This window comes from Eublepharis macularius, chromosome 2 (genome assembly GCF_028583425.1).
Source record: "Eublepharis macularius isolate TG4126 chromosome 2, MPM_Emac_v1.0, whole genome shotgun sequence".
In the NCBI taxonomy this organism is placed as follows: Eukaryota; Metazoa; Chordata; class Lepidosauria; order Squamata; family Eublepharidae; genus Eublepharis; species Eublepharis macularius.
In genome coordinates, this window is record NC_072791.1 from 136507403 (window position 1) to 136522215 (window position 14813).

Below are 14813 nucleotides of genomic sequence, written 5' to 3' on the forward strand. Positions count from 1 at the left end.
AAAAGAGTCCAGTAGTACCTTTAAGACTAACCAATTTTATTGTAGCATAAGCTTTCGGGAATCAAGTTCTCTTCGTCAGATGCATGGTACAGAAACTGGTCAAATATAGAAGATGCAGTTTTGGTTCCATCCCTCTCTCTCCCCCCCCCAACTGCATCTTCTCTCTCCTCCCCTCCTCTTCTATATTTGACCAGTTTCTGTACCATGCATCTGACGAAGAGAACTTGATTCTCGAAAGCTTATGCTACAATAAAATTGGTTAGTCTTAAAGGTGCTACTGGACTCTTTTTGATCGTAGGCACAGAATGCAAAATCTGTCGTTCATCTTGAGTTCAGGACTTCAAGTAGCATCTGAGCAACCAAGTTCGGACAGTGCTATCGCACCTGCAAAGCCAAGATGCTAGTTGTTCAGGTTGTTCAACTTGGAAATAGAATTCCTGACCAAACTATCCTGAAAGCTTTATCACAGCTGCTTTGAACAACTGTGGCCTGAAGGCTAACTGTCAAACAACTCACACACACATCAAGCAACCCATATGTTGTTTGTATTCCCAATGGCTGTTAACTTGATATGTGCAGTTTGCCACATATTGAAGGAAACCCTAACAAGCCAGCAGTTGGTGCTTTCTCTTTGGAACCTGTAATACTACAGGAATGTAGGCAAGGAAGCAGTGAAGCTATGGAAACCACTGTGGAATGCGGCTTATCCTTTGCATTGTGTCTATTAATCATTTCCTAATCCTTCTGTGAAGAGAGATTGTGTTCATGACTGTATATTTTTAAAGGCTACTTAATACTGTGTTGATGGGATATGGCTTTTTTCTCAAGATGACTACAACCTTCTGCTTCCAAGCAGGACTATCATTCAGCAGCTTCTGTCAGATCTACCCATGCAATCCAGACAACAGGATGTTCCAAGGAAATACCTCTAGCAATATATGCTGAAGTTGTTGCACAGGTGAAATTACGAGAACATTTCTTCTTCCCAACCTCAAATAGGCCAGTTACTCAGACTGTAATGAGTATGTGGAAAGCTAATCCAGTCAATTAAATGTTGTTAGGTTCAAAAAGCCTGGCTGTATTTATGGTAGCCCTTAAAGTTGGGAGGGGAATATAAAATTTTGGACTTGGGTTCTGTGCAGATTGATAGTCAGCACATGCAGCCAGGTTCAGCAGGGAGACATTTTTCTACAAATCCAGAGGATCCACACAGTTTGCATAAAAATCTGAACATCTTACACAAATGGAGGGGGGGTAAAATCACCCCAAATAAAGGAACATGTTGTCTGTGCAAACGCAGACAATGACAACTTACCTCAGAAGGAAGGGAGGAGAAACCAGGAGAGCCTGTAGGACCTGACTCAGCCCACCTCCCTTCTCTGGAGACCAGCACACAGGGGAGGGGGGAGGAACAGGACCCCTCTCATGAGTTGGAGGGGGGAGCAGGAGCTTTGTTGTCTGCTGCCTGCCCCCCTCCCCCCGCTTCAGCCAGGTAAATGGGAGGACAGGAGCCATTGTTGCCCACCCTTCCCCACTGAGGCCAACTGGAGGGGAGGATGTTAGATGAATAGATGATGTTGTGAGAGCAGCTGCCCCCCTCACTGCCCCCACAGATGTGTAAACTGCAGAGGGGTGGCAATGGGGGTGGGTGAGAAAGGAGACACCCCTTCTCAAGCAGGTGAGTGAGTGGTTGGGTGAAGCACATAAGCAGCAAGGGATGGGGGAGTGGCTTTTCTGCCCAGCAATGACCAGCCTGGTAGGCAGGGAGAGGAATCACATGGGTCCCTACTTGTGTATATATAATATATGTTGTATATCAAGAACATATACAGAAAAAGACACTCAGCCTGATAAGTGACAGAGGTATCAGAATAGACATGGCTACATATTCTTAATAAATGATCAAACTCCATGATGGACATAGTTGATGGTTCTTTTTACTCCACAATCCTGTATTTCTAAGCTGAACACTTTCTTTTTAAAGTTGTAGTAATGTCAATTTATACACTGACCAATCTTCTTCCAGCATGGATATGAGTTCAAAAAAAATATCTTCAGACTACTATACTTGTTTGTGAAGCATTTTGGAATGAAAGACATGAGTGCATTCTGTGGCTAATTTAGGAAAGGTAATTGCAAGAGAAAATCAGAGAACATGCAAATACAGCTTGACATATATTTAAGGCATAGTTCTCTTGTTAATTGTCCAATCTTCTGGAGTAATCAAAGTAACAGAGATGATTACAGCACTGAATCACTTTTAAACAGAACTCTGAACACCTCACATTAGAGGAAAAAATAGCGTGATGCACCTTCATCAAGAGATACCACAATTGTTCATGGCTGTTGTGAAGCACTTCCAGATAAAGGGTTTTTTTAAAGACAAGGTTTTTTTTCTCCAGCACATTTGATTCCTAGCTTTATGTAGCACATATTGTCTTGACACAGCCACATTCCTCAATGTGAAGATATGTGTATCTGATTCGCTTCCTTCCCCTGCAAACCAGTTCCACTTTCATTTTATGGTATTTTGTTGCATGGCAACATGTGCATTGGTGCATCATTTTGTTAGTAACAAAGGAATACCTGAATGGGAAGAAATATATAAGTGAATTTTTTAATTGATATTCCATCATATCTGTATGAAATTTTTTTTTGGCATTTCTTTCACTTGTAACCAATGGAATTCACAGCTACTCATATCTTTGATTTAACCCAAGTTGTATTTCTCTCCCTCCCCCTCATTTTTCATTGTTAAATTACGGTGGGTGAAGGAAGGACGGAGACTGAGCTTCTATCATTCTTTCGATTTTCCACACAATAATGAACAGGTTTGTATGTTTCTGTGAATAGCTGTACAAATATGGCTAATAAAATGTATGGTTTAAATAAACTACTGCCACTATTACAGCAGGATTTGAGTCCAGTGGCACTTAGAGACCAAAAAGATTTACAGGGTATTAGCTTTCAAGAGACAAATCTCCTTTCTTCAGACACTTGATATCAGGTATTTGAAGAAGGGAGCTTTGACTCTTGAAAGCTTATGCCTTGAAAATCTTGTTGGTCAATAAGGTGCCACTGGACTCAAATTCTACTGTTCTACTGCAGAGCAATATGGCTACCTACCTGAAATAATGATAATGATAAACATTTGATTTATATAGCGCCCTTCAGGACAACCACTCAGAGCAGTTTACGAAGCATGTTATTATTATCCCCACAACAAAACACCCTGTGAAGTGGGTGGGGCTGAGAGAGCTCCTAGAAGCTGTGACTGACCCAAGATCACCCAGCTGGCTTCAAGTGGGGGAGTGGGGAATCAAACCTGGCTCTCCAGATTAGAGTCTTGTGCTCTTAACCACTACACCAAACTGGCTCAAACTACTGCCACTATTAGCAGAAGGGGAAGAGGCAAGATTCTCTGACAGATGTGTGATCCAGGCCGAAACGAGCCCAAAATGGCTGAGAGTCAGGTGGGCGGGGCCACCTGACATGTGACCTCTTTGGGGAACTGCCGGAACTGCGTTCCTGTGTGTTCCCCTTGAAATGAGCCCTGGGCTTATCACTACAGGTTCAGGCAATGATTTTCTCCTGACATGAATAGCCCTAACCATATCTTTACCATGTTGCTATTTTACAAGCAAAAATTGTGATACACTCCAATTGCTAGTGTTCCATGCCCTGAAAATAAATCTGTGTCTATTTGATTATGCTTTAGAAGATAAGTGCACCCAGGGAGGTGGAGGAATCTCTTACTTACACAGAGTAGGTGCTACAAGATCCTTTGCAGGAGGACACCAAGATAGGTTTGGCAGATTTACACCGGTTGTGAACAACATATTGTCGCCTTAGACTAACTGAACAGTTATGTGACAAGGGGTGACCTGAAAATGAAAAGATTCTGAAACACCAGCTTTGAATTTAACACGAGTTTTATCTATCTAACTAGATAAAGTTTAAATATAATTGTAACTGAACCAGTTCCTTTTGCATTTTAATTCACAAATCATGCCGAATGTTCCTAGGTTCATAAGCCTGGAGTTCATAGTTATTTCCTAGTTGGAAATTCTGTGTTATCAAAGGCACTTTTCTCAAGTTATATCATGCTTAAAATCCCTTACATGGTATGACCAACCACAGCATACATTCAGAGATGGCAGGAGTAACAGAAGCAAACTAGGCCAGAATGGATGATAAAGGATACCCCCACTTATTGATTTTAATATAATTATCCTTTTCACTCTAACAAGTCAGTTCAATGCCACTGTAGAACCAAATTCATGTTCTGAACATATTTTTAGGGTGGTTCTTCTACCAGCCCACCTACCTTTATCTGTCACCCCTTCAAATCTCCTCTACCCCCAGCATCCTCTTCCTAGGAAAACTATGGCCCAATGGGGACCCAAAGCAGCTTACATCATGCTCCTCTCCTCCATTGTATCCTCACAGTCACCTTGTGAGGTAAGTTAGGGTCACAATGTGTAAGTGGCCCAAGGTCACCCAGTGGGGTTCCACAGCAAAGTAGTGATTCAAAAGTGCATCTCAATTTTTATCTGAAGCACTAGCTTTTGTGGAGTGGCTGCTACTGAAGAACAGTGAGCAGCTGGGTCCTAGATGAATGATAGAAGTTGAGTAGTAGCAAACAGTATGGTTGCCAGTCCCCCACAGAGAAAGAAAATACAAAGAGCCCTTAGGAAAATGCAATCAACAATTAGCCCAAATTCATATATTTAAGGTGCTAAAAGTGCTCAGTGAGAATAAGTCCATCATATGAATTGTTCCATCATACAAATTGTCATATAACAAATATCAGCGATGGTATGAAATCACAAATTTCCTTTAGACATCAACAGTGGTATACAAGTCACAAAATTTCTACAAGCAGTAAATGTAAACAACACATAAGGTGCTTGGAAGCACCTTATAAGCTTTTCAGGTAAAAAGATGGCTTCAGTCTCTGGATTTAAGTATCCACAAACTTAACCTGATATCCTTTTGTTGGAACATACAGGACCATTTTTAGAAATTGTAATTCGTGTGTACAAGTAAAATTATGGTACTTGTACTAGTGCTCGGACTTACAGAGATCCAGGTTTGGTGACTCCCCATTGTAGTATAAACTCACATGCAAGTTTCATATTTTAGCTCTGGAGTCGGCTCTTAGTGATTTTATCGAACTCACAGATATTATTTCCATTATCTAATAGTAAGTATAAAAGATTACTGTCTCCCACTTGTCAGGAACAGGATATTACAAGCAGGGACCTGCAAAAACCTTGGAAGAGAGGGGAAATCTCACTCACCCCTTACCCTACCCTCCTCCTCCATTCCTGCTTTCCTTTTCATTGCTGCTGCCTCTCTCTAAGAGCAAATTGGTTTGCCCTAGTCGCATGGATACCAGAATGATCAAGCTTATTCTGTTGATATTTCTGAACCTCACCCCCCAAATAACCAGGAACTAAAATCAGGGTACTCTTGATAAAGTTTTATGATAAGAGTCATAACAAATTCTTGACGTTAATAAGGTGCCACAAATAACATACTCACAAGTCTTACAGCATCCATCTGGTGTAGTTTCAATGGTTCCCTGTTTTTAAAAGAAACATAGCAGTATCTCAGATTATAAAGCTCTTTGTTCACACAAGATATATTTTTTAAAAAAATGCTTATTACATTTTCCCTTCGGTAAAACAGACATTTCTAAACATGCTGCAGTTATGGCTTCCTTTTAAAATCTGATTTGGTAAGAGTGAATTAGTGAATTGTCCCACAGAAACTAGCAATGGAACATAGAGCCACATACAGTGAGAGTGCTATAAGCCACATTCACCCTGACAAGCCACGCTTACCACATCTTCCTTCACTGCCCAAACCTCTTCCCACTTGTAACACCTATGGAGGTTCTTCCTCTGAGCCCTGACAACTAAAAACTCCAGATGTTCACCTGACGAATAAAAGCAAAGCAGAGCTGTAAAAATACTTACTGGGACACAGCTTGATTTTTCAGTCAGTGGGCAGGTCATTACTGTGCTGCTCAGAAAAAAACGACCTGATGATTTAGTGCACATATACTGAGTACAGTTAGCTTGTGGATCCTTATAGATCTCTCCCACCTGAATAATAAAAAAGAACATCTTGAAAGAGACAGTAATAGTAGAAATAAGAACAACAGGAGAAGTAATTGAGCAAAAGGAAAATAGAGTTTTCATGATCTGTCCTACAGTAAACAGGATTTTATAGCCCCACTTAGAAGAACAAGGCACACGATTCCCACAGAAGTACAGTTAACATGTAAATTAATCTGTTCAAAACCTGCCATATGATGATCCAGACCATGGGTTCATTAAGCTCAGTGCCATCTAACTGGCACCAACTTTCCACATTCTTGAGCAGAGAAAGGGATTTCCCAAAGGGATTCACATAGCAGTTATGTGAATCTCTTTAACTGTCAGGAATTTAAACTTCTGTATGCTTCCTCCCCTCTAGACCACAACTCTTCCAATATATGTAGTCCCTGGGCCAAAACTTGCAGAAGGTATGATTTATATCCAGATGCTTAGAGCTGAGTCACATTGATCAGGAGACAAATGGGATCTAATCAATCAATCAATCAATCAATCAATCAATCAATCAATCAATCAATCAATCAATCAATTAAAATAGAGTAAAAGAACATATCCTTAAAATGCCAAGCTCACATTAAGACAATACATACAAACAGTAGATTGATTAAGAAGACAAAATATAGTTAAGTAATTGGTCAACATGAGTAGCCATGTTAGAGCATGGAACTCTAATCTGGAGAATGGGGTTTGATTCCCCACTCCTCTACTTGAAGCCAGCTGGGTGACCTTGGGTCAATCACAGCTTCTAGGAGCTCTCTCAGCCCCACCCACCTCACAGGGTGTTTTGTTGTGGGGATAATAATGACTTACTTTGTAAACCTCTCTGAGTGGGTGTTAAGTTGTCCTGAAGGGCGCTATATAAATCAAATATTGTGGTGGTGGTGGTGGTGGTGATTAGTCTGTCTATAGCAGTAGAAAAGAACAAAAGACCAGTAGCACCTATAAGACTTTGTGGTAGGATATGAGGATTTGTGAGTCACAGCTCACTTCTTCCAGTACAGCTAGAATGTCAGTCCATGTGCCCTTATATCTTGGAGAGTGGAGTGATTTCAGATGTCGAATGACAATAGCTAGTGAATGACAATTGCAGACATGATTGCATAGGCGGAATATGCAGAGGTGTAGTAAGTGTAGAGAAATCAGCATTGGTATGAGACAGGAAGCCTAGGTCTCAATTCAGTCCAAGTGGATGCATTGTCTTGTGCTTCATTATCAGTTGCAATTCATCAGTCTCTCTTTCTAATTTCCCTTTGAAATTCCTCTGCAGGATAACTGCTACTTTTAGCAGTTATACAGTATACAGTATACAGAAAATACAGTCCATTGACAACCTACCAGATGACACCATCCTAGCAACCATGGATGTGGAGGCTTTATACACCAATATCCCACATGCAGATGGACTGCAAGCCATAAGGAATATTATCCCGGACAAAACCATACGACACCTCGCCACTGAACTTTGTCACTTCGTACTCACTCACAATTACTTTGAATTTGGTGACAGCTTATATCTACAGGCTAATGGCACAGCCATGGGCACACACATGGCACCACAATATGCTAACATATTCATGGCGGACTTGGAGCAACGCTTCCTCAGCTCCCATCCACTGGAACCACTACTATACTTAAGATTCTTGGATGACATCTTCATCATTTGGACCCATGGGAAGGAAGCCCTTGAGAGATTTCATCAGGACTTCAACAACTTTCACCGTACTATCATATGTAAATTTGACTCTGTCAAGCTGGGACTGAATAGGGACTATGAATGGTTATCTCATTATCAGAGGTAACTGATTTCCTCAACAGAAGCAAACTGATCTCCATATCAGAAGGAGTTGTTTGCATCTGCATATCAGAAGGAGCTGTTTGCATCTACTCCACCCTTCCCTCTCCTCCTCTATATCTGACCAGTTTCTTTTTGCCCTCCATGCATCTGACAAAGAGAACTGTGATTCTCGGAAGCTTATGCTACAATAAGAGTCCAGTAGCACCTTTAAGACTAACCAATTTTATTGTAACATAAGCTTTCGAGAATCAAGTTCTCTTTGTCAGATGCATGGTACAGAAACATGCATCTGACGAAGAGAACTTGATTCTCGAAAGCTTATGCTACAATAAAATTGGTTAGTCTTAAAGGTGCTACTGGACTCTTTTTGATTTTGCTACCATAGACTAACATGGCTAACTCCTCTGCATTTATGCTACAATAAAATTGGTTAGTCTTAAAGGTGTTACTGGACTCTTTTTGATTTTGCTACTTTTAGGTCAGCAATAGAATTCCTGGAAGGTTAAAATGCCCCCCACTGGTTTTTGAATGTTGTGGTTTCTGATGCCAGACACATGTTCATTAATTCTTTGTCAAAGGAACTGGCCAGTTTGTCCAATGTAGAGGGTGGAAGGGTATTACTGACACATGATGGCATAAATCACATTAGAGGATGAGCAGGAGTATGAACCTGAGATGGTATGGCTGATGTTGTTGGGTCTACTGAAGGTATTGCTAGGATATATCTGAGAGCAAAGTTGGCATCTTGGTTTGTTGCAGGTCTTGGTACCAGAGTCCATGTTAAATTTAAGTAGTTTATCATTGCATGTGAGTAGTTATTTTAGGATAGCAGGCTGTCTGTAAACAAAAAAAGCCCCCCCCCCTTGCCTGTGTGAAGGAAGTGTCACAATCCAGCATGGGTGGTAGGTCATTAATAATACATTGAACTAGCTTGAGTTGTGTGAGCTGTAGGTGACCACCAGTAGTGTTACATTGTTATTTTCGTTGGGCTTGTCTTTCAGCAAGCCATCCCTGGGTGTCGTTCTCACCTTTCCAATCATCTTCCTCACCATGTCAGAGGGATAGTGTAGTTGCAAAAATGTCTGTTGCAGCTCCTTCAAGTGAGTATCCCTATCTGAGGGGTTGGAGCAGATGTGACTATAGCATAGGGCTTGGCTATACACAATGGATTGCTTGATGTGGTTGGGGTGGTAGCTAGAGGCATGTAGATATGTTTGCCAACTTGTTGGTTTCTGGTATAACGAGGTACTTATGTATCCCTCATGAATCCATACTGTGGTGTCCAGGAAGTTTTATTTCTTGTGTGGAGTGATTCATAGATTGATGGTTGAATGGAAGTTGTGGAAAGTCTGGCAAAATCTGTTGAGGGCTTCTTTGCCATGAGTCCAGACAATAAAAATGTCATCAATGAATCTCAAATAAAGGAGAGGTGTCAATGGGTAGGAGTTTAGAAAATGCTGTTCTAGGTCCGCCATGAAAATGTTGGCATATTGTGGAGCCATGCAGGTGCCTATGGCAGAGCCATTGATTTGTAGATATAGGTTCTCATCAAACCTGAAGTGGTTATGGGTGAGAACAAACATGCAGAGTTCAATGGCAAGATATGCTGTGGTTTTGTCAGGGATGATATTTCTAATGGCTTGTAGTTCATCCTGATGGGGGATATTGGTGTAGAGGGACTCAACATCCATGATTTAAGTATTTGGTTTATTTTAGATTCTGTGAACTTCTTTAGTAATAAGTCAGAAGAAGAATAACAGTGAAAAAGCTAACGTTGATCTTTGGAGAAAGAAAAATTGTTTTATGTTACGGACAGATTCTATGCATATTACACTAAAGAATACTCACAATAAAAGTACTAAGCAAAGTATTTGCTACAGAAAGAAATTACAACCTATTATTGGATATTAATAACATAGCCAGGCTCAATATATGATCAGGGAAACCAATATAGGATTGGTGGATGTATCAGTGACTATTCTGATAGATAAAATAAAATTGGCTGTGAAATATAACTTGAAGCTCAAAGGTATCCTTAGTCTGTCTAAGAGATAGATCAGTCCATGAAAGATGTTTCACTTGTACAGAATTTTGATACAGTAGAGCTGTTTTTTTCTTCCCAATCCACCCTTACATGGTTCAGAAGGGTCAATGTGAACTCCTTGTTGCTCACTTAGCTTCCTGTCTTTACAATAATGTTGTTTTTTCACTGCATACATTTGGAATGCATACAACTCTAGCTATAATTGCTTAGTGCATATTTTATGGATGAAAGGATTGAATATTTTATGGATGAAAGGATTGACACGGTTACCAAAATAGAATATTAATTCTATTCACTGTTACCAAAATAGAATTTTAAAAAGAATTCTTCTCCAAATTCTGTGTTTGTATTTTCTGTACAATATGAGCAATAGTAATAATGCCAATTACTTATGAAAGAAGTGAACATATACCTCAAGAGTCACTATCCCTGATGAAAAGTTTGCAATGCAAGCCACCTGTGTACATTCGCCACAGCATTTCCCTTCTTCATGGATATAGTGGAAACCCTAAAGAAGGAAAGACATTGACTGTTTTGATAGTTTCCTTGTAGCTTGTCTGACACAAATTCATATCCTTCACATTGCCCTGGACTCCTTTGTTTGCTCCAATGGCCTGTGGAGCTCAAGTGAAGAAGCTTTGCATCCACAGCAAATCTTTAGTTTGAAGCAATTGGCCATGGTAAATTATGCACTTTTTACTGAATGTAGTATTTGAGTCTTAGAATAAAAAATGCAATGTGCTCCTCTTGTATCAAATTACATGGATTCAAGAGAATTCCCCAAACACAAAAAGAGTTACTACACTGAGGATTCCATGTGTTGAACACTGGATATCTTTAATTTACCAGATCTTATTACAAATTCTAGAAAGAATTTCAATGGCTCCACAGGGAAGGATTAGAAATTGGAGAGTGCCCAGTCCTTACTGTGCAAGCCACAGCCTTTGCTCACATTATCAGTGCATGTGGATGGAAAGTGCCCTCAAGCCACAGCTGACTTATGTCGACCCCTGGTGGGGTTTTCATGGCAAGAAACTAATAGAGGTGGTTTGCCATGACAAATAATGGACTAGAAGGTTGCCAGCAAAATGACTCCTTACCTGATGACATTCAGTAGAGCACTTTATTGGAGAACACTTAATTTGGTTTATTTTGGTTTCAGAATCCTTTGTCTCAGTACAAACACATTCATCACAAGAGTTTAAAGCTACCAGTGATCCAGGCTTAAAAGAGATAAGCAGAGTGAGGATTTTTTAAGTATATACAGCCTAAAACAGAAATTCTACTTGGTAGCATGGGGTCAATGACAGAATGAAGTCGCTGACATTCAACAGTTCTAGGTCATTCATATGTGCCCAAGAGTCAGAGAAACAGAGATAGGGGTTTTTTTTCCACTGGTCTGTGCAGCAGAAGGAGACACAAGAAACAAACTTTATGGCTATTAAACCCATAAATAAAAAACCCACAAGAGTATGTTAGCATAAAAGAATTTTCCTAAATTAAAATCTTTACATCTGCCAAAGTATAACACAGAAAACCTATAAATGAGAACAATGCTGCCACAGCATCATAAAGTTCAGATACCTTAACATGATGCAGAGAGAAATTTACTCAATGATGAACTTTAAAAAAAAATAGAATGTTCTCATATCTTGAATCTTCTCTAATGAAAACTTAATAGCTGAAGCCCTACCCTAAAAATGTATAACAGTTCTTACCTGATACTCAATGCCTTTATATACACAAACACCTTTTGGTACTATAAGTAAAATAAAAAGAAAAACACATTTATAAAAGTTGGAATCTTCTTGTTTTCTACTACATGGTTTTAAAGATTTATAAATTTTATTTATTTATATCATTTATTTATGTCATTTATAGTCCGCCTTTCTCACTGACACTCAAGGCAGACTACATAGTGTGAGATTAGTACAGTCAATATCAGGATGGAACATTTCCATAAACAATGCCATAGGGTAAATAAATACAAGTTCACAAAGACATAGCATTAGTAGGAATCCTGTACAACATATTGGTGAGGTCTATGGTTCCTAACTCATTAGTGGATCACCTAAGATCCCCCTCCCTACAATACAGTCCTCCTATCTGAGTAAGAAGCCTTTTTGAATAATTTGGTTTTGCATCATTTGCGAAAAGCCAGGAGAGTGGGGGCTCTCCACCTGACCTCCTCAAGCAGGCCATTACACAGGGTGGAGGCTACCACAGTGAATAAATACAACAAGAAATGAAATAGGGAATATTTACTCATCCCTATTCTGTTTTCACTTCAAAAGACTGAATGTTGATTTCATACTTACCACAGGAATAAATGGTACAACATCCATCTTTAGAAGCTGCTATTACCAACTGGAAACCTGGGTTGCATTCCTTTTGATGCATAGAACATGACCTTACATCACATTCTGTACATGAAGAAACAGATAAGAGACATTCACTTTGTCAGAGAACACAACATCTTTGTTTCTTTATTAAAGCCTGGTAACAACTTTTCTAGGAATAAAATTTGGGATGATCCATCTTCCATATTCATAGAGAATAATACAGAAAGGTCAACATATATTTCACATATATTAGTTTTAAAAATGTGCATGTCTTTATTCTACAGTTGAGAAAACTTACCACACACTGTCTCCGTACAGCAGGCGTCTTTTGAATTTTGACGTACTATAGGTACAAATCCTTCCTTTATGCAAGTGATTGGTGGGGACTTGGCACAAATGTGGGGTGAACAAGTAATGTTCAATGTTTCGTTACTACAGGTACAGGTCTGACAATCTTTTTCCCATAGTTCTCCTGGCTGCATATATGTTAAACAAAAAAGATCCTTAATCAACTTCACTGAATAACTTTGGGAGTTTGGGAATGAATTTCAGTCACAGGCACAGTCTTCATACCCTAGTGTCTACAGCCAAGGACTATTTTCTGCACTATAACTTAAAGCACACAGGATTATCACTCACATGCCTAAATATTATACTGCTGACATCATTAGTAATAATTTATATAGTACTTCTATAATTGGAAATGCTTTACAATCTTTATCTTATTTGCAATATTTTTTCCATCAAGAAGAAACTAAGTGTTTAAAACTATCCATTGGGGGACAAACTAGATGAAATGTTTGGTGATGAGTCAGGTTGCCATCCAAATCAGGGCCTGGCATGCTTAGGAACCTTTTTCCTGCTAGAAACATTTGGTACTGACAAAATCAGTTGGATTTTGCTTGCTATATTTAGCAACATGTGGCCAAACACCTTATCTAGTTTGAGCTCGAGATCATGACAGGACATTCAGCAATTTGAATTAACCACCATATTTCTAGTGGGATTTCAGACATTTAAATAGGACATTAATACATATTCTTATCTCTAAGAAAGACAGAACATTTCAAGATGTTTGAGGATAAATGTATAAACCCTTCTTGCATGAGATTTTAGAAGTTGGAGTGACCTGCAGGGACATTTAAAAAGAATAAAAAGTAACAAGGAAGCAACTCTATGGATTAAATATATGGGAATTTCTAGGAATGAAATCATACAGTCACTAAAAAGATAATTACTTCTCATGGGTAAACGTATGTGTTAGATAACTCTTTTGAAATTATTTCCAGGTTTCTGTACACTTTCCCCCTAATGAAAAAGACAGTGATATTTCAGACTAATATTGATGCTGCTAACAGTTCATCTTCTTCTGTCTTGATACGGAGAGGTCAATATTCCATGATGATCCCTTGTCTTTTCCACTGTTTAATCCATTGTGCTTGCTATATTTAGCAACTGGGTCAACACAGTCACAGCATGTGTGACTATGGTGAATTCTTAGCTGCAGGTGAAGTTAGCAGAACTATTGTTATAGCCCTAAGACCTGGATCAGTGAGAACTGCATGTGCTCCCACCTGGTAATTTGGTTTACTTAACAAGGTACATTGGCCTCCTTCTTCAGTTATTAAATTTTGCTATCAGACAGTTTATGCTAAACATATGACAATAATGCAGAGTTAGCAGAATCCACAATTTGCACCTGGAGTGGAGACCAGCCAGGAGGGAAGGGGAGAGGGATGACATAGGACACCAGAGCAGGGGAATAAGGTAAAAACTTTATTAGTTACAGATTCCTCAGGACTTGGGTCCCTTAAGCCCCCACCCCCTTTGGAATTATGTGGGAAGCCCACCCCTACTTAACCCTGTATGGAAAAAAGGCTGAGCCACCGCTGCCCATCTTCCTCTAAAGAACCAGCACAAACAAGAGAGAAGTTCCCTAGCCCTTTCCCCCCAGTATCCCACAGCCAGAAACCAAAAGGAAGGGGAGCCATGAATGGCATCACAGAACCCTCAGAGAAGAGCAGCTAAGAGGCATAGCATAGATGCCTAGCCTAGCATCCTCTTTCTCCGCTCCTCCCCCCATACAGGTTCAACTGTTGCTGCTATCTAATGACTTTAGGTGGAAATTATAAAGTGAGTCCATGAGAAGGTGATGAGGCAGGGAATATCAACACTGTGTTTATCCACTGTGCAATTATGTACTCTTAAGCACTTTAAAAGTAGTTTGATTTTTCAGACATTTGAAATTAGTTGGAAATGGATAATAAAAGCTTTGGTCATATATAACATTAAATTAAATTAAAAAGAGAGATCTTTCAATCCTTCTAAGATGGAGGGGAAAGCTGCATGGCTTGTGTCCTTATTCTAGACATACCCAGTCTGCCGGCCTGACTCTACGTTCACTCATAGGAATGTTTGGATGTAGATAACCAATATGATGTGCATACACATTCTCACACTGCTTTGCAATTGCTGTCACCTTTCCCTTCTAAAGCACAAGCCAGAAA

General features: G+C 39.6%; 1 protein-coding gene across 1 annotated transcript in view; it reads right to left on the minus strand.

The window, feature by feature from the left end:
- Positions 1 to 1964: 1964 nt before the first annotated feature.
- The window catches only part of LOC129323466 (mucin-5B-like), a 123714-nt gene continuing 110865 nt past the window's right edge, over positions 1965 to 14813 (minus strand). Inside the window, exons 39-47 of the mRNA XM_054970005.1 lie at positions 12605 to 12782; positions 12283 to 12387; positions 11683 to 11723; positions 11065 to 11187; positions 10377 to 10472; positions 5985 to 6113; positions 5548 to 5587; positions 3761 to 3884; positions 1965 to 2586 (exon numbers count right to left, since the gene is read on the minus strand). Coding sequence (XP_054825980.1) covers positions 2421 to 2586; positions 3761 to 3884; positions 5548 to 5587; positions 5985 to 6113; positions 10377 to 10472; positions 11065 to 11187; positions 11683 to 11723; positions 12283 to 12387; positions 12605 to 12782 — 1002 coding nt within the window. The 3' untranslated portion in view covers positions 1965 to 2420. The remainder of the gene's footprint in view (positions 2587 to 3760; positions 3885 to 5547; positions 5588 to 5984; positions 6114 to 10376; positions 10473 to 11064; positions 11188 to 11682; positions 11724 to 12282; positions 12388 to 12604; positions 12783 to 14813) is intronic.